The 19184-nt window shown below is 39.5% G+C and overlaps 1 protein-coding gene across 1 annotated transcript in view; it reads right to left on the bottom strand.

The window, feature by feature from the left end:
- Window positions 1-19184, bottom strand: part of LOC114351799 (wiskott-Aldrich syndrome protein) — a 64994-nt gene that overhangs the window by 20567 nt on the left and 25243 nt on the right. The window contains exons 2-10 of the mRNA XM_028303125.1: window positions 13343-13570; window positions 13022-13121; window positions 7288-7440; window positions 7107-7235; window positions 7020-7062; window positions 6866-6977; window positions 6635-6803; window positions 4168-4290; window positions 2576-2755 (exon numbers count right to left, since the gene is read on the bottom strand). Of these exons, the coding sequence (XP_028158926.1) occupies window positions 2576-2755; window positions 4168-4290; window positions 6635-6803; window positions 6866-6977; window positions 7020-7062; window positions 7107-7235; window positions 7288-7440; window positions 13022-13121; window positions 13343-13570 (1237 nt within the window). The remainder of the gene's footprint in view (window positions 1-2575; window positions 2756-4167; window positions 4291-6634; window positions 6804-6865; window positions 6978-7019; window positions 7063-7106; window positions 7236-7287; window positions 7441-13021; window positions 13122-13342; window positions 13571-19184) is intronic.

Consider the following 19184-nt stretch of genomic DNA (forward strand, 5'->3'; position numbering starts at 1 on the left):
CTGACTGTACCAAAGCAATAATTTGACGTCATAAATAATATCGGGCCGGTAGCACAGGCCGTTAATTCTCGAGCTCAGATTTAAATTGAGTTTATCTGTTAATCCAGGACGAGAAATGAATCGAGCCACCTGCTATAAGTAGTAAGGATTGTAAGGATTAATTATAACTTAGGATAATCATTAATCATATCCGAAAATTCTGAAGAAGTATGATTTAAATAACTCTGAGTTCAGATTGTGGAAAACCTTGGGGGAGGCCTTTATCCAGCAGTGGACGTCATTTGGCTGAAACGAACGAACGACGAACGAGTTCAGATATAAATCATCTATCAAAACGTATGCGGAGTAAAGAAAAGGTATTCGACAAAATACAGAACCTAGATTTTTTGAATTCCTCAGCTGGTATACTCATAATTAAAGAAAGCTACTTAAAAAATAAATCTTTGCTACCGCGATCCAAGTCAAGACAGCGCCATCTAGTTTTCATAGGGTCATCAGACCAATATCATTCTAGTTTATCGTCGTCTGTTATAATTTGTTATATTTATGTGGGTTGGAGTTATCAAGCGTCGTTCGGGATGCTGATCGATTGCCATCTCATAACAGCTGGGAGCGACTTAAATATTGTCCTATAAATAAAATATTAGTTACCTACATTCGATTGTGTTTTCATTAAGATTGCGCTTTATGGTCATTGGAGCAATATCATAATAACGTTGTTTATCGTCGTCGTCGTTATAATTTGCTATATTTATGTGGGTACGAGTTATCAAGAGCGTCATTCGGGCAGTGGCGTAGCTAGGTAACCAAGGGCCCTGGGGCAAATAAAAAGATGGGGTCCCACTACTATCTAAACTGGTTACGTTTTATCAAGTTTATTGACATTAGCTTACTCCTGATACAGCATTAATTTTAAGCTGTTCTCTTCTCTTCACAATATAACGCGCATCGATGAATAAAACGTACACATCCGTCAAATTGACAACACTGCCAACCCACAGAAATAATTTAGGTGAATTCCCTATGTATAACTTTCGAATTTCTCTCTATGTATTTATTTTGAAAATGGGAGATATTTTCAAAAGTTCAGTACAGTTGAGATTTTCTGGTAAGGATTCGAGGGCCCCGGGGCACTGTCCCGTCTAGCCCTTTAGTAGCTACGCTTCTGTGTTCGGGATGCTGATCGATTGCCATCTTATAACAGCTGGGAGCGACTGCTTATCGTGTCCATCAATTGCCCGCAATGACGAGGGACTGGGGATAATTTTCCCATGTTATGTATTTTACACCCGCACTGTATTTACTTTGGAAATTGCTTATGGTAAATCACGCCATATTTGTGTTTGGTAATCACCTTTTCCTTCAAATATTCTCAAATCAAATAATAAATCAAATATAGCCTGACCAGGAACATAAAAACCCTCGCCATGTTGCGGAAAACTAATGGTACTAATTTCTTTTAATGGCAACAGTAACTGAAAACTTCATTGACATGTCACCTTGCATGTCAGTCTATTGCTGTCAAAGTGTAAACAAACTTTATTTTAAATGTGCGCAATTGGTTTTATGAATTAAATTGCTAAAATATTTTTATAGTCGTGAAAGAAAAGTGGTTCACAATGTGTTAAAGTATTTGTCGAAGAGAAATACTAAGGGTTCGGACAATATTTTCATTGAATAATGTTTCCGACAAAGGTTGTCAAATTGACTGACATGTTTATCGTATAGTACAGTCCACTATGAAAATTAGCTGTGGTTTGTTTCAACTACCTATTTTAAAAGGGGTCCAGTAGCTTGGCCACCACGATCCTCGGGCCTAACACCAATGGACTATTATTTTTGGAGTGACTTGAAACGAGCTGGTATGCGCAGAAGAGATAAAAAGTGTAAACGTGTTACGTGAAAGGATTGCTTCAGCGAAACTGTGAGACAAAACGTTTATGTGTTGCGAAAACTAAAGCGAAATACCTACGCTTCGCCGTGCTAGACTGTGCCTTCATCAGAACGGAGGACACTTTGAACACTTGCTTCGCAGTACGTAAACTTTGTAAGTAGGAACTCATAAATAAATAATTAATTGTGAATAAGGTGATTTCATTTCATACTTCATTTATTAATTTGTAAAAATAGGGAACAATGTTATAAATTAATTAAAAGCCTAATAATTATTACGTATTTTTGACGGTCCTAAGCCCGTAAAGTAGAAACTGAGAGTAGAAAGGAAAATCTAAAATCAACTGAAGAGTATTTTAAAATAATTATTATGACTGGATAAAAAGGCTGGTACCCAGAGCCATAAAACATCACAGATTAATAAGAACTAGGCCACGCCCACTAAGTTTATTCCACTTGCACCTGTAGAAAGTGCGAGACAAAATTGGTTTATTCCAATTTGTACTGCAAAACCAAATTTACTAAAAACTCAGTGTATTTTCTTTATGGGAGTCTCTTGTTTATCTTAAATAATAGGTATTGGTCCCTACTTTTATCTCTGTGAATATGGCAAGAATGCAAAGTAACACGGTGTATACGCTGTCTATGAACAAGCAATACCATTTGATTGAAACAAACAAACCTTTGCTGGGCTTGTGGTTCTCATGCAGCTCTTCCTTGACGGCGTCAAGCCCGCCGTGCGTGTTAATAAAGTTGTAGATGAACTGGCGCGTGGCGTGGTCCTGTAGCTGTGTCTCGGAAACACCCGCCTTTGAGAAGAATGAGCGCATCTCTTCTTCTGGTAAGTTATCCACGTCGAAACCTGGGGAGATGACATAGATTGAGTACACTACAGGATTCAGAAGGGTAGTTGAACGGAAAGCATGATTGATTTAGAGTAGGCGCACACCGTTGATTTTTCGTCGGCCGATAGTTTAGTCGGGCAGTTGATCAGTATGGGCATATGGGAGTGCGCACACTACGCCGATTCGATTTGGCCGATTCTTCATACAAATTAAAATCAGGCACAACTATCGGCCAACTAAAAATCAACGGTGTGCGCCTACTCTTAAGGTTCGGCCAAACCAACGCGATCATACGCGATTAGACGGCATGCAGCGATGGCGATCAATTCACTTAAGTCTGGTCGCCATCGCTGCTCGCCGGCTGATCGCGTGTGATCGCGTTGGTTTGGCCGAACCTTTAGAAAAGACAGTGAGAGCTATCGTTTTTATAGTTAACGGGGGGCGTATTGTGAGTTTACGTCAAACACATTCGATGTCGACTGCGTAAAAAAGTGACATTAAATGTATGACGGATTGTACAGCGCCCCTAGCGGAAACTTTCAAGAACCAAAATCTTCATATATTTTTTTAACGCGCACGCTAGTGGCGACTTTTAATATAAACTCACACTAAGCCGTCAGATGGCAACACTGATGAGTGACAGAAATTTATTCTACCAGTGGTACCATCATGGTGAGTGCAAATGAGTCATATTACCGCTTCAGCGCTCATTTGGTACCGCTGTCTTAGCTAGAGTGACAGGACCTTACTCTACAGTGGCGCCAACTCGTGAAGACAAATACGATAGCCCCCATTATGGATGTTTGGCAATTTTGCTTCAGCGCTCACTAGTTGGCACCATTATCTTAGCTAGGGAATGACAGGACCTTACTCAGCGTTGCCAGTTTTTTTTTTCGCCAAGTCGGGACTTTGGTACTTTTTGAGTGAAAATAGCGGGATTCTTCCGTCAGAAGCGGGACATAGTAAAAAAACGTATTTAACCAAAGGTTTTCAAATATTTATCTTTTTATTTGACTTAAAATTACGTTTACGTGACAATAGATAGCAAAAGTAGCCATAGAAAATGTATTTTAGTAAAAAAATAATATTTTAAATCAGATTTAGTCTATCGTTAAATTCGTCTTTAGAATAAAAAAAGAAAAAAAATTAAATGTGAGTTTTATTCTTTAGAATAATATGGCGTTTCAAACAATAGTCTGGTGAAGTGAGTGCCTCTCTCTGAAAAGCGGGACCGAGCCTGTCCCGCGCGGGTCATTTAAATTTGATTTAAAAATCGGGACGTCCCGCCAAAATCGGGACGTCTGGCAACGCTGACCTTACTCTACAGTGGCGCTAACTCGTGAAGACAAATACGATAGCCCCCATTAAAGATGTTTGGCAATTTTTCAAAGACATATCGGTGTGATGTACGGCTTCATTGGTATATTACCTTTATTAGCGTCCCAGCCGACGTGCGATATATGCTTGAAGTCTTTCGGCATGCCGATGTCAGCTTTGGTCAGTTTCCTCGTCGGCTTCTTTTTTCCGGAGGCCTTCATAGAGTAATCGCCTCCTGAAACAACGCATCGTTTAGTTACAGATCATGTAATATTTTGTAGTAGCTTGGACCTTCTCTAATAATGCATGGTGGATCTAGAATCTCGATACAAAATAGTTTGTTTATATCATGGATCAGCTGCCCCAGCTCTTTAGGCAGGGGCGCATGCGCATAGTGTCAGCTGTTTAAAAAGTTGTGTAGTAAGGTAAGACAACAACTTAAAGAGAAATATCTCAGTAAACACCTATCACAGCTGTCTAGCAGTACAGTTAAAAGTATAACTCATCTCCCACTGCACTGGCCTTGCCGACGCACTCTTCGAGGTTTGTGTACCGATAACTTACTACTCAATAGGGATGTTTCCTGGGTCAAAAAGCAAGAGTTTTAATTAGTCCGTCAGTTAATTTATCAAAAAATACTCTACAGTATTTTTCACTTTTTCAAACTAATGAAAATTTAAAGAGATAAAGCGCGCCAAAGTTCATAAGAAGAGCCCGTGACGTCAATGCGTGCATAAAAGTTCCGCACGTTGTGACGTCGTGCGGAACTTCAACGCACCACAACTATGTAATTATTTGTTAGATTGACAAATAAAAATATATGTGTCCAATATTTTTTGATATTAAACATGACGGACTAAAAAATTTTTTTTAGGAAACTAGCCTATTTCAAAAAGAGCAGCTCGACCTGCTAGCGGTACGTAGAAGTATTGTCCCTCACCTCCCAGGTTGCCCTTGGGCAGCGGTGCGGGCGACGCTATTGTGCCGCGGCGCACTGTTGACAGTGTTGTGCAGCGATGAAATGCCTTAGTGCAGCACGATCTGCTTGGCAGTACTGATCAGCGTATCACTCACCTCCCAGGTTGGCCTTGGGCAACGGCACGGGCGCGGGCAATGCCAGCTATTGACGGCGCAATCTCCGACGGTTGTGCATTGATAACTTACTGAGCAATTTCTTAATGCAGCACGATTTGTCTAGCAGTACTTTTAAGGGTATAACTTACCTCCCAGGTTGGCTTTGGGCATTGGCGCGGGAGCGGGCGGCGGCGTGTGCGCGACGCCATTGTGCCGCGGCGCCCTGTTGACAGTGTTGATAGTCGAACCGCTACTGGCGCGAGACTGTTCGACGACCACTTAGCGACTACATTGCCTGTCTAGTAGTGACATCTGGAAGTCTTTGTGCATAGTACTGTTGTCACTCACCTCCTAGATTTGCTTTGGGCATCGGCGCGGGAGCGGGCGGCGGCGTGTGCGCGACGCCATTGTGCCGCGGCGCGCTGTTGACAGCAGTGTTCGACGACCACTTAGCGACCATGTTACCTGTCTAGTAGTGATATCTGGAAGTGTTTCTATACAACATGTTGTCACTCACCTCCTAGATTTGCTTTGGGCATGGGAGCGGGCGCGGGCGCGGGCGGCGGCGTGTGCGCGACGCCATTGTGCCGCGGCGCGCTGTTGACAGCAGTGTTCGACGACCACTTAGCGACCATGTTACCTGTCTAGTAGTGACATCTGGAAGTGTTTCTATACAACATGTTGTCACTCACCTCCTAGATTAGCCTTGGGCAGCGGCGCGGGCGACGCTATTGGGCCGCGGCGCGTTCTTGACGGTATTGTGCAGCAATGAAATGTCTTATTGCAGCACGATCGGCTTGGCAGTACTGTTCAGCGTATCACTCACCTCCAAGATTAGCCTTGGGCAGTGGCGCAGGCGCGGGCGACGCCATTGTGTGTCTTAGTGCAGCACGACCTGCTTGGCAGTACTGTTCAGCGTAGCAGTAAATAAGCTTATCTTACCTCCCAGGTTGGCTTTGGGCATAGGCGCGGGCGCGGGCGGCGGCGTGTGCGCGACGCCATTATGCCGCAGCGCGCTGTTGACGGCGGTGTTCGACGAACTGCTGTTGGCGCGACTCTAAATGAATAGTCTGGTGATGATGAATGTTGTTCCTTACCTACCAGATTGGCCTTGGGTAGCTTCAGCTCTGCACAGCCTGTCTAATTACACAGAAGTCTTTGTGCATAGTACTGTTGTCACTCACCTCCTAGATTTGCTTTGTGCGCGACGCCATTGTGCCGCGGCGCGCTGTTGACAGCAGTGTTCGACGACCACTTAGCGACCATGTTACCTGTCTAGTAGTGATATCTGGAAGTGTTTGTATACAACATGTTGTCACTCACCTCCTAGATTTGCTTTGGGCATGGGAGCGGGCGCGGGCGCGGGCGCGGGCGGCGGCGTGTGCGCGACGCCATTGTGCCGCGGCGCGCTGTTGACAGCAGTGTTCGACGACCACTTAGCGACCATGTTACCTGTCTAGTAGTGACATCTGGAAGTCTTTGTGCATAGTACTGTTGTCACTCACCTCCTAGATTTGCTTTGGGCATCGGCGCGGGAGCGGGCGCGGGCACGGGCGGCGGGGTGTGCACGACGCCATTGTGCCGCGGCGCCCTGTTGACAGTGTTGATAGTCGAACCGCTAGTCGCTACTGGCGCGAGACTGTTCGACGACCACTTAGCGACTACATTGCCTGTCTAGTAGTGACATCTGGAAGTATTTGTGCATAGTACTGTTGTCACTCACCTCCTAGATTTGCTTTGGGCATCGGCGCGGGCGCGGGCGCGGGCACGGGCGGCGGCGTGTGCGCGACGCCATTGTGCCGCGGCGCGCTGTTGACGGCGGTGTTCGACGAACTGCTGTTGGCGCGACTCTAAATGAATAGTCTGATGATGATGAATGTTTTTCCTTACCTCCCAGATTGGCCTTGGGTAGCTTCAGCTCTGCACAGCCTGTCTAATTACACAGAAGTCTTTATGCATAGTACTGTTGTCATTCACCTCCTAGATTTGCTTTGGGCATCGGCGCGGGCGCGGGCGCGGGCACGGGCGGCGGCGTGTGCGCGACGCCATTGTGTCGCGGCGCGCTATTGACGGCGGTGTTCGACAAAAGGTTACCAAGCACGATGTCTGCCTAGTAATGACATCTGGAAGTGTTTCTATACAACATGTTGTCACTCACCTCCTAGATTTGCTTTGGGCATCGGCGCGGGAGCAGGCACGGGCGCGGGCGGCGGCGTGTGCGCGACGCCATTGTGCCGCGGCGCGCTGTTGACGGCGGTGTTGGATGAACTGCTGTTGGCGCGCGCTGCCAGCATCGACCGCTGGCGACGCTCTGCGGACAGACGCATAGTTTTAGTATTATTATTGTAATGGTGTACTTGCGTCTTGCACCTTCGATGAACAATACCTAGGTATCGGGTCATCGCAAACAGTACGTCTCGGGAAATAAGCAGCGCACTTGAGAACTTTTATTGTAATTAATCTCTTTTAGTTGGTATTGTTGATCGAAGACTTGTACCAAATAAATATTTTTTCTATCTTTATTTCTTTCATTGGAAAATAGATAAAAGGACTGACTGATCTATGAACACACAGCTCAAACCACTTAACGGATTGCGCATTGCATTCGTTATCAGGATTTTACAAAATTTATCCACTAAGCCCTAAGGGGAAGAAACTGGAGTTCGAAGGTTAAAGCGAGCTATGTCTATGTGTAGAACTGCACTACTGGACATAGGTCTCTCCGCTTTACCGTCTTATCTTGTCACGTCCATCGTCTGTTTAATCTAATGCCATGGCTATACGATTAGCTGCTCGATAGATTGACGAACTCTGGCTAGATGAAAAAGACAAGACAATAGTGCTTAATGGCGTTGCAGTGGACTGTCATAGTCCGAAATCACCCTATTAGATACAGATTGTGTTAATAATGCCATTTTGTATAGGAACTATGACATAGTAGTAGGGCGGTATATGAAAACTAACTATCGTACAAATAAACTTATTAAAATATAACACGACACAATATAAGCCTAGAAAGCAAGTTATGAAAAAACTATGTACTTAGGCATTTTTGCATTCATAATAAAAATGTGTCTAACTTATTAATATTGTTACATGTTATTCAACCAATTCAATAAGAAGTGTAATTTTTAACAAAAAGTGCGTTTTTATCGTAACTTTCGTGCGTTTGGTACGTAACGTCCAGCCTATACAAAATTATGAAAAACTCAAGTACATAAATTGCGATTGAACTAAAATGTAAGGATGAAACTTTGGTTCTGAAATCTAATTTACTCAACGATGCACATTTCAATAGAGCATATTTGACGTAATGAATTACATAATGCAATTAAATATTTTTCTAAGGTTTCGTAATTTGTGGAACAAAAGAAATAAGAATGTAGCTGTTATATTTGATTAAATAGTAAATAATTCAGCGATCGTGTCCGACCTGATAGGTTATTGTTTCGTTTCGCCACGGCTGATATTAGTTATTGACCTACAAAAGGCGGTCGAACTCCATAAGGTTAATTGAACCGTTGACTTAGATTGATATCGATTTCCCCATTAGTGCCAGAAATATTTCATCTGAACCAGAAACTCAAATAATATTGTTAAACAACATAATAATGAAAACAAATGTTTTTGTATTTCGACAAAAATATCAGCCAGCTATAAGGCATTGTTATTGCATTGATTAATGATCGTCTTTTCACTTGATTTTAAGTTTTTAATGCCTCTCTGATGAAAGGAAGTCGTGAGGGGATCGGAACAATGCTATTAAAGTGAAAGTCCAAAAATCTGTTAGGAATCTACTATTATATCCCATTACATGACAAGAAAAATAATAAGGGTTAGTTGCACCACTTTATATTAACCGTGACTATAACCATAACCGGTGTTTTTGTATAGAGTTTGACAGACTTCTGATGTTTATTAAAATTAAAGTAAGATGGTGGTACAACCCAGCCTAAGAGTGCAGCGTTACTCTTTGCACGGTATAATAGAACATCCGTTTGAGAGAGGTTTCATTTGGCTTTAGCAGACTTGTTTTGTCTTCGTTTGTGATAGCACTCGACCTCGGTAGATTGATAGCAGCAACAAAAACACATGTTTTCTGTCTAATCGCTCTGCGATAGTCATAATAAAATATCGCCGCATTCATTTGTCACCGCGTTCAGTCTGTCTCCTACAGGAATTACGAGGTTGATATCCAGACAGGGTCAGAACAAAGCGCGAGTGTAACAAAAACCGGACTTTAATCCCAAATCAAGGAAAGGCTTAGCAACTTGTTCGGGTGCTAACTACTTAATCTGTGGGCGCCGGTAGACGGCAATTCGCAATGTCAAGGACATCACGCGTTAGCAACCTTGCCGGACTAGTTGGCCGTTGGGAATTTCATGGTGCGCCGAATCGATCATTTGTATTTATAGTTATTTGAAGTGAAAGAATAATTTAGTGTTGAGGCGTGTCTAGGTGGTATTAATTTTTATTTATTTATTTCCAAAAGCGGTTAATTTGCTTTAAGAACGGCTTCTATTAGCACATAGATACGCTTTTTATTTAAACTACAAAAAGTAAGTAATTATGTGCAGAAAATTACACAAGTAGGAAAAGCACAGCAGAGATCTTATCACTAGCAAGCGAGCTCTTCGAGATTGGCAGAAAACAGTTACGGGACTATTCCCGCCTCTCGTTCCCACCCCCACCACTGCAACTCCTGTGTAGCCAGGATCTACAGCTTGACCGCCACAAAAACCCAACCAATTAAGGCCAAGTTGAAAACAGTTCTTTAAAATGAAAGGGGTAGACGGATATATTAGTTAACTATTACATTAGTTCTACTGCGATGAGTCGCGGCTCGTCCGCACAGAACCCAGAACTTTTGCAACTTTATGTGCAGTAATAATAAAACCTAAATAGTTCATAATAATTAGAGAGCGGAAATATCTGACACTAACTCGAGGAATGAGGATATAATCGGGTATCTCCGTTACAACGTTCGCTAGTTTTATTTTAGTAAGTATTATAGTATTGATACCGGAAAAGGAGGCAGGAATCTACTCGTTTGGATTATTTGAAACAAAAAAAATATGGGATACAAGCCGTGAAGAAGAATATTTACCATAAGTCATTGTCAATGGTTACACTAATCATAATCTCTACATATTATACGATTTATACAAAACAGCGCACAATATTTAATACAATCTTAATCATAGATTCTGCCCTGCTGTGGTTAGTCTATATGTTGAACAAGTTGAAATCCAACTAATCCAAAGTCAATTTATGCTCAAGTATGAATCGAATTCGTAACACCTTTCTGTATTACGAACATGTCTCTTTTGTATGTTCAACATGAATCTACCCAACTATTCCGGAAGAATAACGATGATTAAATCAGTTGCGTCTCTGATGAAAGTACCAGATAGTAATCCAACAACTTCACAACATTGTGCCAGTTTAAATTTAGCTCGGCAGTTGCATTCCCACAAAGAAAGTTATTTAGCGTGGACGTAGGCGTAATCTCTGAACGTCTTTTGGTGTGCCGAATGAATACATGTAAGGGACTGCGAATAGGGAAACAGTTTTTTTGAGGAAAAACAGGTCGTATTTCCTGGTGCATTGGGTTAAACCTATAATATTATCTGAACCAGAATTTTAAGAAATTCGTCTATAAAATTGTCCAGAAAATTTTAAATTGTGGTTGATACAAAAGAATTGGAGATCGCAGTTTAAAAGATTTATGTTTGTCAGAGAGCGCTGCTGCCCGTTCTCTGTTTGATGTGTAGTCCCTAAGTCTCCAACCCGCCTGCCAAGCGTGGGGATTATGGCAAAACCCTCTACTATAGTGGAGGAGGCTCATAGTCCAGCAGTGGACTGTAAAGGGCTGTTGATGATGATGATGATGACAAAAGAATTACGGGGAAACATCACTAGACGAATTTTTAGCATTATTAGTCATCACATAAATCATCATGTTATTCACAATTATAAATCTACCTCTATAATGATGATGAGTAAGTAGATGATAATAAACAAATAAGATGAAGAAACATTCACGTTTAAATAGAGAATCCAATAAACCTCCACAAAATTTTCAAACATGTACAAAAAGTTAGACAAGTGGAATAAAGAAGAATATAGAGAAAATACACCAGTCACCACATGGGCTGTCACACAAGCCAATAGACCATTCTCTAGAACTTTCAGTAACCTCTTCCTATCACCGGTCATAATATTATAAACATTACAATTCATTATCCGAATAGATGTAACCGTGACGTCACTCGGCGCATACGCTGAGCGATGATTAGCGTTTGTTTGTGCGCGCGCGCACTGTTAGTAAACAAACCCGCGGGCGAGAAATGTTTCGGTTCCATTCAAAATGCCTGCGGTGTATCTCGATATCTGCAGGTTAGATAAAGTTCCGGAGGTGATGAGTCACGGCCGAAAATATTGAAATTAGCTGGGCTCTCAATTACATCGACCTCGATCGAGGTGCGTGGGTGTGGGTCTGGCTTGGAGGGTCAATCTTTAAAACACTTTATTCAATTACTCATTCATTAGTCGCTATCAAAATCTATATTTTGTCACCAGTCGCATTAACTCATGTCTAGGTCAAGTCACATATCATGATATCATATTGCATATGCAAGTGAAACCGTGATAATAACATTGACCCAGAAAGTCGAACGACTTTGAATAACACCTAGTACTGCCTTTTTTGGTTTTAGGGAAGGAACGTTGGAGAAAGGACATTCGAGGAAAGGAAATATGCGCTGAGAGACGGGCTTGATAATGATAGATAAGTGACGCTAAGATTCGGGGTTTGACAACGCAAAATTTCACTTAGTAGCGACTGCGAATCCCTTTTTGGGAAGGACAATGTAGAATGAGCATGTATTAACGTAAGGCACAGTAAGTCAATCCGAAACGGCAGTGGCGCTCATAGCCGCAAATGTAATGGTCCTCGAGTGTCGCCACCAGCTATTCTTCTACTGAATTGCGTCACACCACACCGGCAAATTGGCCAGGTTACCATATCTGTCACATAATAACGCCCGGCGTTAAATGTGTTACGAAACAATCTTTCGATGTTGTAGGGTAATGAGGTAAAATATTACTGAAAGCTATCAAGCCAACCGAAAAATTCTTCCTACACTTAACTTCCTCAAAACAAAACAAATATAATGTTAATTACATTGTTTCTACTTGTAGATTGTAATACAATTACATATGTATAAAAATAAAAAGCATTTTTAATCGAAACTAAAGAATCAGAATAGGTGTAAAATAGGTATGTTTATCTAATGCACTCTCTCTTTCCTTTTATAGAGGTAATTAAGTGGCAAATATCACACACCCATTAAAACTTTCAATAGGATTTTAATAGGGTGGCATAAAGTTACATGATAGAGAGTATATTACATTATATAAAATGTATATTTAGGAGCTCGTGGTATCAGTTAACTTTAAGGCTGTGTATATGTATTACCACAGGACCGGTCTTTGTGGAAATCCTTGAGGGAGGCCTTTGTCCAGCAGTGGACGTCTTTCGGCTGAAACGAACGAACGAACGATGTATTACCCCAGAATAATACACTACATATAAGAGGATAAACCTTTAATGAAATATGACAATACGTCATTATTGCATCTGCATTGTGAGATTTGTGAGGCAGATCATGTTTATCCACAAGGCAGAGTCAACCATTGTGTAAAAGAGCACATAGAGGGCATAAAAACGAACAGTTGTATAGACAAAAGTTGACATACCATGGCCCATGGGGACCCGAGAAAGCGTCACCCAGATTCGGACTATGTTACAGGACTCGACCTAAAGAAACTTTACATTTTAAAATATACTTTAAATCTAGACTACTTATATTTAGGGATAGTATAAATACCTTCTCTTCTCTGTTTTCGGAGCTCGATCTTTTCGATAAGTATATTTCTGAGGACTCTGGCTTCATCTTCGTTTGCGAAATTGAAAGCCGTCATGTATTCCTGCGAATGAAATAAACTAATTAGGTTTTTGCAAAACAGGTTAGCTACTTTCATTTTAATGTCGATGATTAAATTAAGTTGAAGGGCGTTTGAGCGGCACTTTGGGGCAAAGAAGGCGCCTCAAAGAATGATTCAGGTATCGTGCTGCGAGATACATAACCGGTAGTAAATAGTGGTCTGGTGTGATAATTATGTAAGTTTAAACTGTCCAAACTTCTTACCTCAGCTTCGAAAGTATGCAAGTAAGGCCGCGGGCTTTTATATTCTATCTGCATGTACACCTCATGTTCCCAGATCATGGTCTTCCGGTACAGGCAGTAGATTCGAAAGAAGTAGGAGCGCTTCGCGTTGTCCTTGACTAGACACAGCACCCCAGTGTCTTTTTTCTTCCATTCTGAATGTGCTGGGCCTTCTGTTGTGAAAAGTTGCACCACAGCTGTTGCTAAGCTCTGGAATAAGAAAGGATTTGCCAGATTACTGGGTGTCAGGAATAAAAAAGGATGATTTGGTTTGATCCCACTTGGCTCTAGTCTTGCCATGACGTCACATCGACGCTCTGATACGGACGGGGCGATCGCGGAGAGGTCTACGGGTAAGTGGGAGAAAGAGTCGCATTTCCACGAGGTAGCTCGACCGGGTTGCAGGTTCAATAAACAGTTTTTGAAACAAGCTGTTCCCAAAACTTTGGCGTTAAGCTTTTTGAATGCGCGCGCGCATTCGCTATAATTGGATATCAATTTTATATTATTATTACGTCCAAGTCTCATCTTTAATGTATTGGATTCAACTTTGGTATAGTGGCATTAGTGCAGGTTACAGTGCATGACCGAGGTATAGGCAACAAGCGGCCGGTGGGCGACGCTACCAGCTGAGTTCACCGCGAGGCACGTTTCATAGATTCAAAGTCAAGACAGTCACGCCGATAAAGTACTAATTATTAGTTTTAAAAAAACATATGAATAAAAATGTTATGTTTATTTAACTAATAGCTTCATATGAAGTACCTGTGGGTGGTGGCACCATAATATTCTTGTCCCAAGATTAATTACTTACATCAATTAAGTCATCTGTATGTTCTAATTACCCATTAGTTCACTACACAAAACAGGAAATTGTTAAAATTGAAATTATTTCCTTAAAATCTTATTTAATATTTCATACATTATTCAATATGTTAAGACATTATGTAGTGTACAACTTAATGTAATGAATCATTTTTAGGAATGATGATTCACTGATTTTTAATTTATATAAAAGTTGCTATTTCTAAGAACAGTTAAATGTTAGAATGACTTTTATCAGTAAGTATCAAATATCAAATATAATTTATTTGCATTAAATAGGGTTTCACAAAGTGGGTGTTATTACATTTTTAAGTTATTGTACTTATGCCTATTTAGCCATACTTAATTACAGCATGCAAATTTTAAATTTTGTTTATTATATATATATATAATTAATTAATTAAAATTATAATTTATTTTATTACAATGTCTTATTTTTAAGAAAATCTCCTATGGAGTAAAAACATTCCTCTATTAGCCACTTCCTCAACTCCATTCGAAATCTATTAAAAGGGAGTAACTTTATTCTCTCAGGAATCTTGTTAAATATTTTAATGGCCATCACATAACCATTATTATTAAACCTGGTCGTTTTTGGTAAAATTTCTAAAGTAAGCTTGTTGGGGTTTCTCAAACTTCGGCTCGTTTTGTCTTTTGACTGTTGAAACAAGTGTGTATTTTGTTTTACAAATTTTCCCATTTCTAATATATAGATACATGGAAGCGGCAAAATGTTCAACGACTTAAAGAAAGGTCTACAAGAAACGTCCGGTGCTATGTTACAAATGGCTCGTATGCATCTTTTTTGTGCAACAAATACTTTATTTATATTGGTACCGTTACCCCAGGTTATGATCCCATACCTAATCGCAGATTCTACATAAGCGAAGTATGCGGTGATAGCCGTCTTTTTACTTGCTATTTTTGTCAGGCGGTATAGAGCAAACACAAACTTATTTACTCTTTCGAAGACACTATCTATTTGGTCTTTCCATGTGAATTTTGTATCCATGATGATACCCAAGAACTTCACACTGTTAGCGCACGTTATATTTTCGCCCATTATATTAAAATTAATAGATTGATTTATAAAATTATTGAAATTAATTATATTTGTTTTATTAAGATTGATTTGTAAATTATTTTTATTTAGCCAATTTATTATAGATGTCATGGTATTAACTATGTCGGTTTTGTGTTTTTCGAGTGTACAGTCTTTTTCACTGGAAACAATAAGTGAAATGTCGTCAGCAAATAATGTGAATTTATATTTTGAAATATTAATAATGTCGTTTATGTACAAGAGAAACAATAATGGACCAAGAATACTTCCTTGGGGTACTCCATTTCTGTTATATGTGAAGCAGGATCTGTAAGTCTGTGTAGTGTGTCTAACGTTCACCTGTTCTATTTCGACGCATTGCAATCTGTTTTCCAAGTATGACTTTAGCCAATCGTGAGCAGGTCCTCTTATTCCAATTCTCAAAGTAGCTATTGCTCGCGGATTCACTCGGTGAAATTCAGTTTGTCAGAAAGACCGACTTACATCGTTGTGTGACCAATTAATTCAATATTATGTTAGGTATATGCGGAAGCAACTCTGTATGTCTGTCTGTCTGTCTTGCTTTCACGCCTAAACCACTGAACCGATTTTGATGAAATTTGGCATAGAGATAGTTTGGGTCCCGGTAAAGGACATAGGATAGTTTATATCCCGGTTTTTAAAACTGGTACGCGCGCGATAAAGTTTTTCTGTGACAGACAAAATTCCACGCGGGCGAAGCCGCGGGCGGAAAGCTAGTAAACAATAACAGAAAATCTGCTCTAGGTATAGTTATTGCGTGAAAAAGAACCTAACATTCATCCTCACAAACTTTCTCATTTATAAGAAAGCTTTCGCTGCTAAAATAAGTATTTTATTAAAGTTCAAAAATAGCAACTTAGGCACAAATACTAATTGCTTATGTACCGTCAAAATGTAGTAAGTACCTACCTACTTTCGTTTCTGCTTATGATGATTTATCAGATTTGTAATTTGGGTAAAAATAATGTAGAGTATTTATTCCAGACAGTATAGCCGTGCACAAATTAATGAATTAGTTACAGTTAAATAATAATAGTTTATTTCATGAAACATTCAAACGGATATCTCATTTCAGTTGATGGTCGCTTCGTTATACATTACATTCTGCCAAATATCAATTTCGTTGAAAAGGGTAAGGGGAAAACAGGAAATCATAAAATTTTCAGTTTTTATGAATAAGGGTGATCGTTTTTAACTGTATTTATTATTGATACACGTGCATTTGTATCTTACACGTGTATCAATTTCTCAGTAGCAACTCGTTCACGTTTTTCATTTACCAGCACGTGTCTAAGGCCGCTAGTACACGCTAAGAAAAGTCGCCGGGCATACGCAAGAATTTTTGTCGTTTCTACACACTAACCGTGTACCTAGATTCCAGCGCTGATCAAGTTTGCACCGCCTCACGGTGATCAATAATGAGATATTAGGTGGATAATATTTAAATTTGACATTGTGAGGGTAGTTAAAACAAATCATCGCGATGTGATTGGGGGTACTTACCTCATATTCTTGTTGAATATGAACGTTTAAAGGTAAGTCATTACTGAGATACCAGCTTGTAAATGCAGTGCTCTCGCTAATTTGTACTGATTTGTTCTATTTACTTCCTGTTTTCGCGCACAGTTATCTGTTTGGTTTGACTTATACAGTGCATTATTGCGTATTATGAAATATGGTGCACATTAATGAAGGTATATACTTCATTTTCTATAACACTTAGTAACTGTTCATTGTTATAGTAATTTGGAAAAAATATTCAAAACTTAGCTTAAAATTTTAGGTATTTTATTTTATTTTAAAGCCTGTATCTTACAAGGAACATATTAGAACATGGAAATTTTGGTACTGGTAGATAGCTGGAAGTCTGTATTATGGTATTCAATAAAAAAAATTACCCCAAACTACCCCTGCCTGAACAAACTTTTCATTTTTGCAGGAAACGAAAGTACAGTTAGAAATTCAGATTTATTTAAAAACCTCAAAAAACTTCCTCCAATTAAACCTGCAACTAAGCAATCTAAAGATATATTATTAAACTATGTCTATGAGGTCGTAAGAGTATCAGATTTGATAACACAAGAGCGAAATGAGTTACGAAATTCAAAAAATAGCTTTTGTTTGTCAGCTTCTAGAAATTGATTAAAATCGGCAAAGATATCTCTCAATTTGAAAAAAAATATGAGAATTAGTTGTGTAAATGCATAATAACATCTGAAGATCATTATTGAACAGCCTTCACCTTCAGGGTCTGTAGGTAGAGGACGCCCGAAAAAGGCTTTCATCGATTTAGGTGACAGAACTAAGCGTAGTAGATTAAAAGACGAAGTATCATCCAAAAGTGAAGAATAGTTATTGTGCTTAGCAGCCAAGATGAAACTTCATTCAGTCGGAAAACGTAGGGCTGCCTCAGCACTTCATAACCTTTCATCATCATCTCCTGAATTTACTGTTAAGTCACGAGGCAGTCTACAGAATNCGCAGATTCTACATAAGCGAAGTATGCGGTGATAGCCGTCTTTTTACTAGGTACCTAGCTGTTCTATTCTATAATTAGGTACTTGTTATGGATATTATAATGATATTATTGTGCAGGAGATCTGTGTATAGGTCGGACAAGTTGGAATTTCGGTGATTTTCATATTTAAAAATTAAGTCCACCATAAAAATGACAATACGCTTAACAGTGAGTCTATTTTTAATTGCATGACCACTAACAAAATTCAAAAAAAGTATTTTCTTTACTTCGGATTAACAGAAAAAGTGATCACTATTTACTGAACGTTATGAAGAAGTATTAATAAGTTTGTTTATCTTACTTCTAGGAAAAATCTATTCAGTAACATATCAAGCTCGGAATGAGATCTAATTTCGCTGTTTCTGAGATCGAATTTTTGCCAACGTTCGCTTACGCAATTAATTCAATACAATTGCTACGCACACGCACGTTATACTCAATCTAACACAATTTTTTCTATCTAAACTTGCTTAACTGTAACGAGATAAAAATCCAATTGTTAGAACAAAGACGGTGCCACAGTAAATAGAGGGCAGTAGGTTCACTCCTCAGTTAGCGCTGAAATATCAGGTAGCGCCATCTAGTTTGTAATAAAAAAATATTATTTTGCACGCTGACCAGAACATAGGATTTGAGAGCTAAATGTAGGTAAATAATTTGAAAATTTGGGCTCCATTGGCAGTTATAGCCTGACCAGGAACATAAAAACCCTGGCATAAAGGCGCGTCAATTGCATTTGATAGTGCAACACTGAGTACAGTCGTACCTGTGTTAAATTAATAGGCTAAATTTATGTATCAGGATTCAAGATTACGGGCTAATTTGATATTTTCATAAATAAACGAAAAAATATTATTAAAGGTAACCTGGTTTAAATAAATTAAATGAAATCATCAATCGAGCTAGTAGGATTTATTTTATTATTCATCAATAATCAAATTCAGAACTTGAATATTCAACTGCAATGTCTGCTCATGAACGCTTCAAACTCGGTACTTCTTTCCCAATACCATAAAATTCAAAACTGAGAAAGTGACAAAAAACTTTAAAATAGGTTGTTGAAACAAACTACCTACAGCTAATTTTCATAGTGGACTGTACTATACGATAAACATGTCAGTCAATTTGACAACCTTTGTCGGAAACATTANATCTGTAGGTCTGTGTAGTGTGTCTAACGTTCACCTGTTCTATTTCGATTTTAAATATAAAACATGAACATTATTGAACTTAATAATGTTTGTTTATTTAATAAATAGGAAACATGCGCATACGTCGAAAAAAAATCGTGGCAAATTGTAGGGATAAAATAAAATTTCGTGATTGTAGTTGTGGAAAATATTTAAAATAAGTAGGTAACTTAAGTTGTGTTGATACTGATTTTCAGTATTGGCTTT

Source organism: Ostrinia furnacalis, unplaced genomic scaffold (assembly GCF_004193835.3).
Source record: "Ostrinia furnacalis isolate ACB-3 unplaced genomic scaffold, ASM419383v2 OfSCF1198, whole genome shotgun sequence".
NCBI lineage: Eukaryota > Metazoa > Arthropoda > Insecta > Lepidoptera > Crambidae > Ostrinia > Ostrinia furnacalis.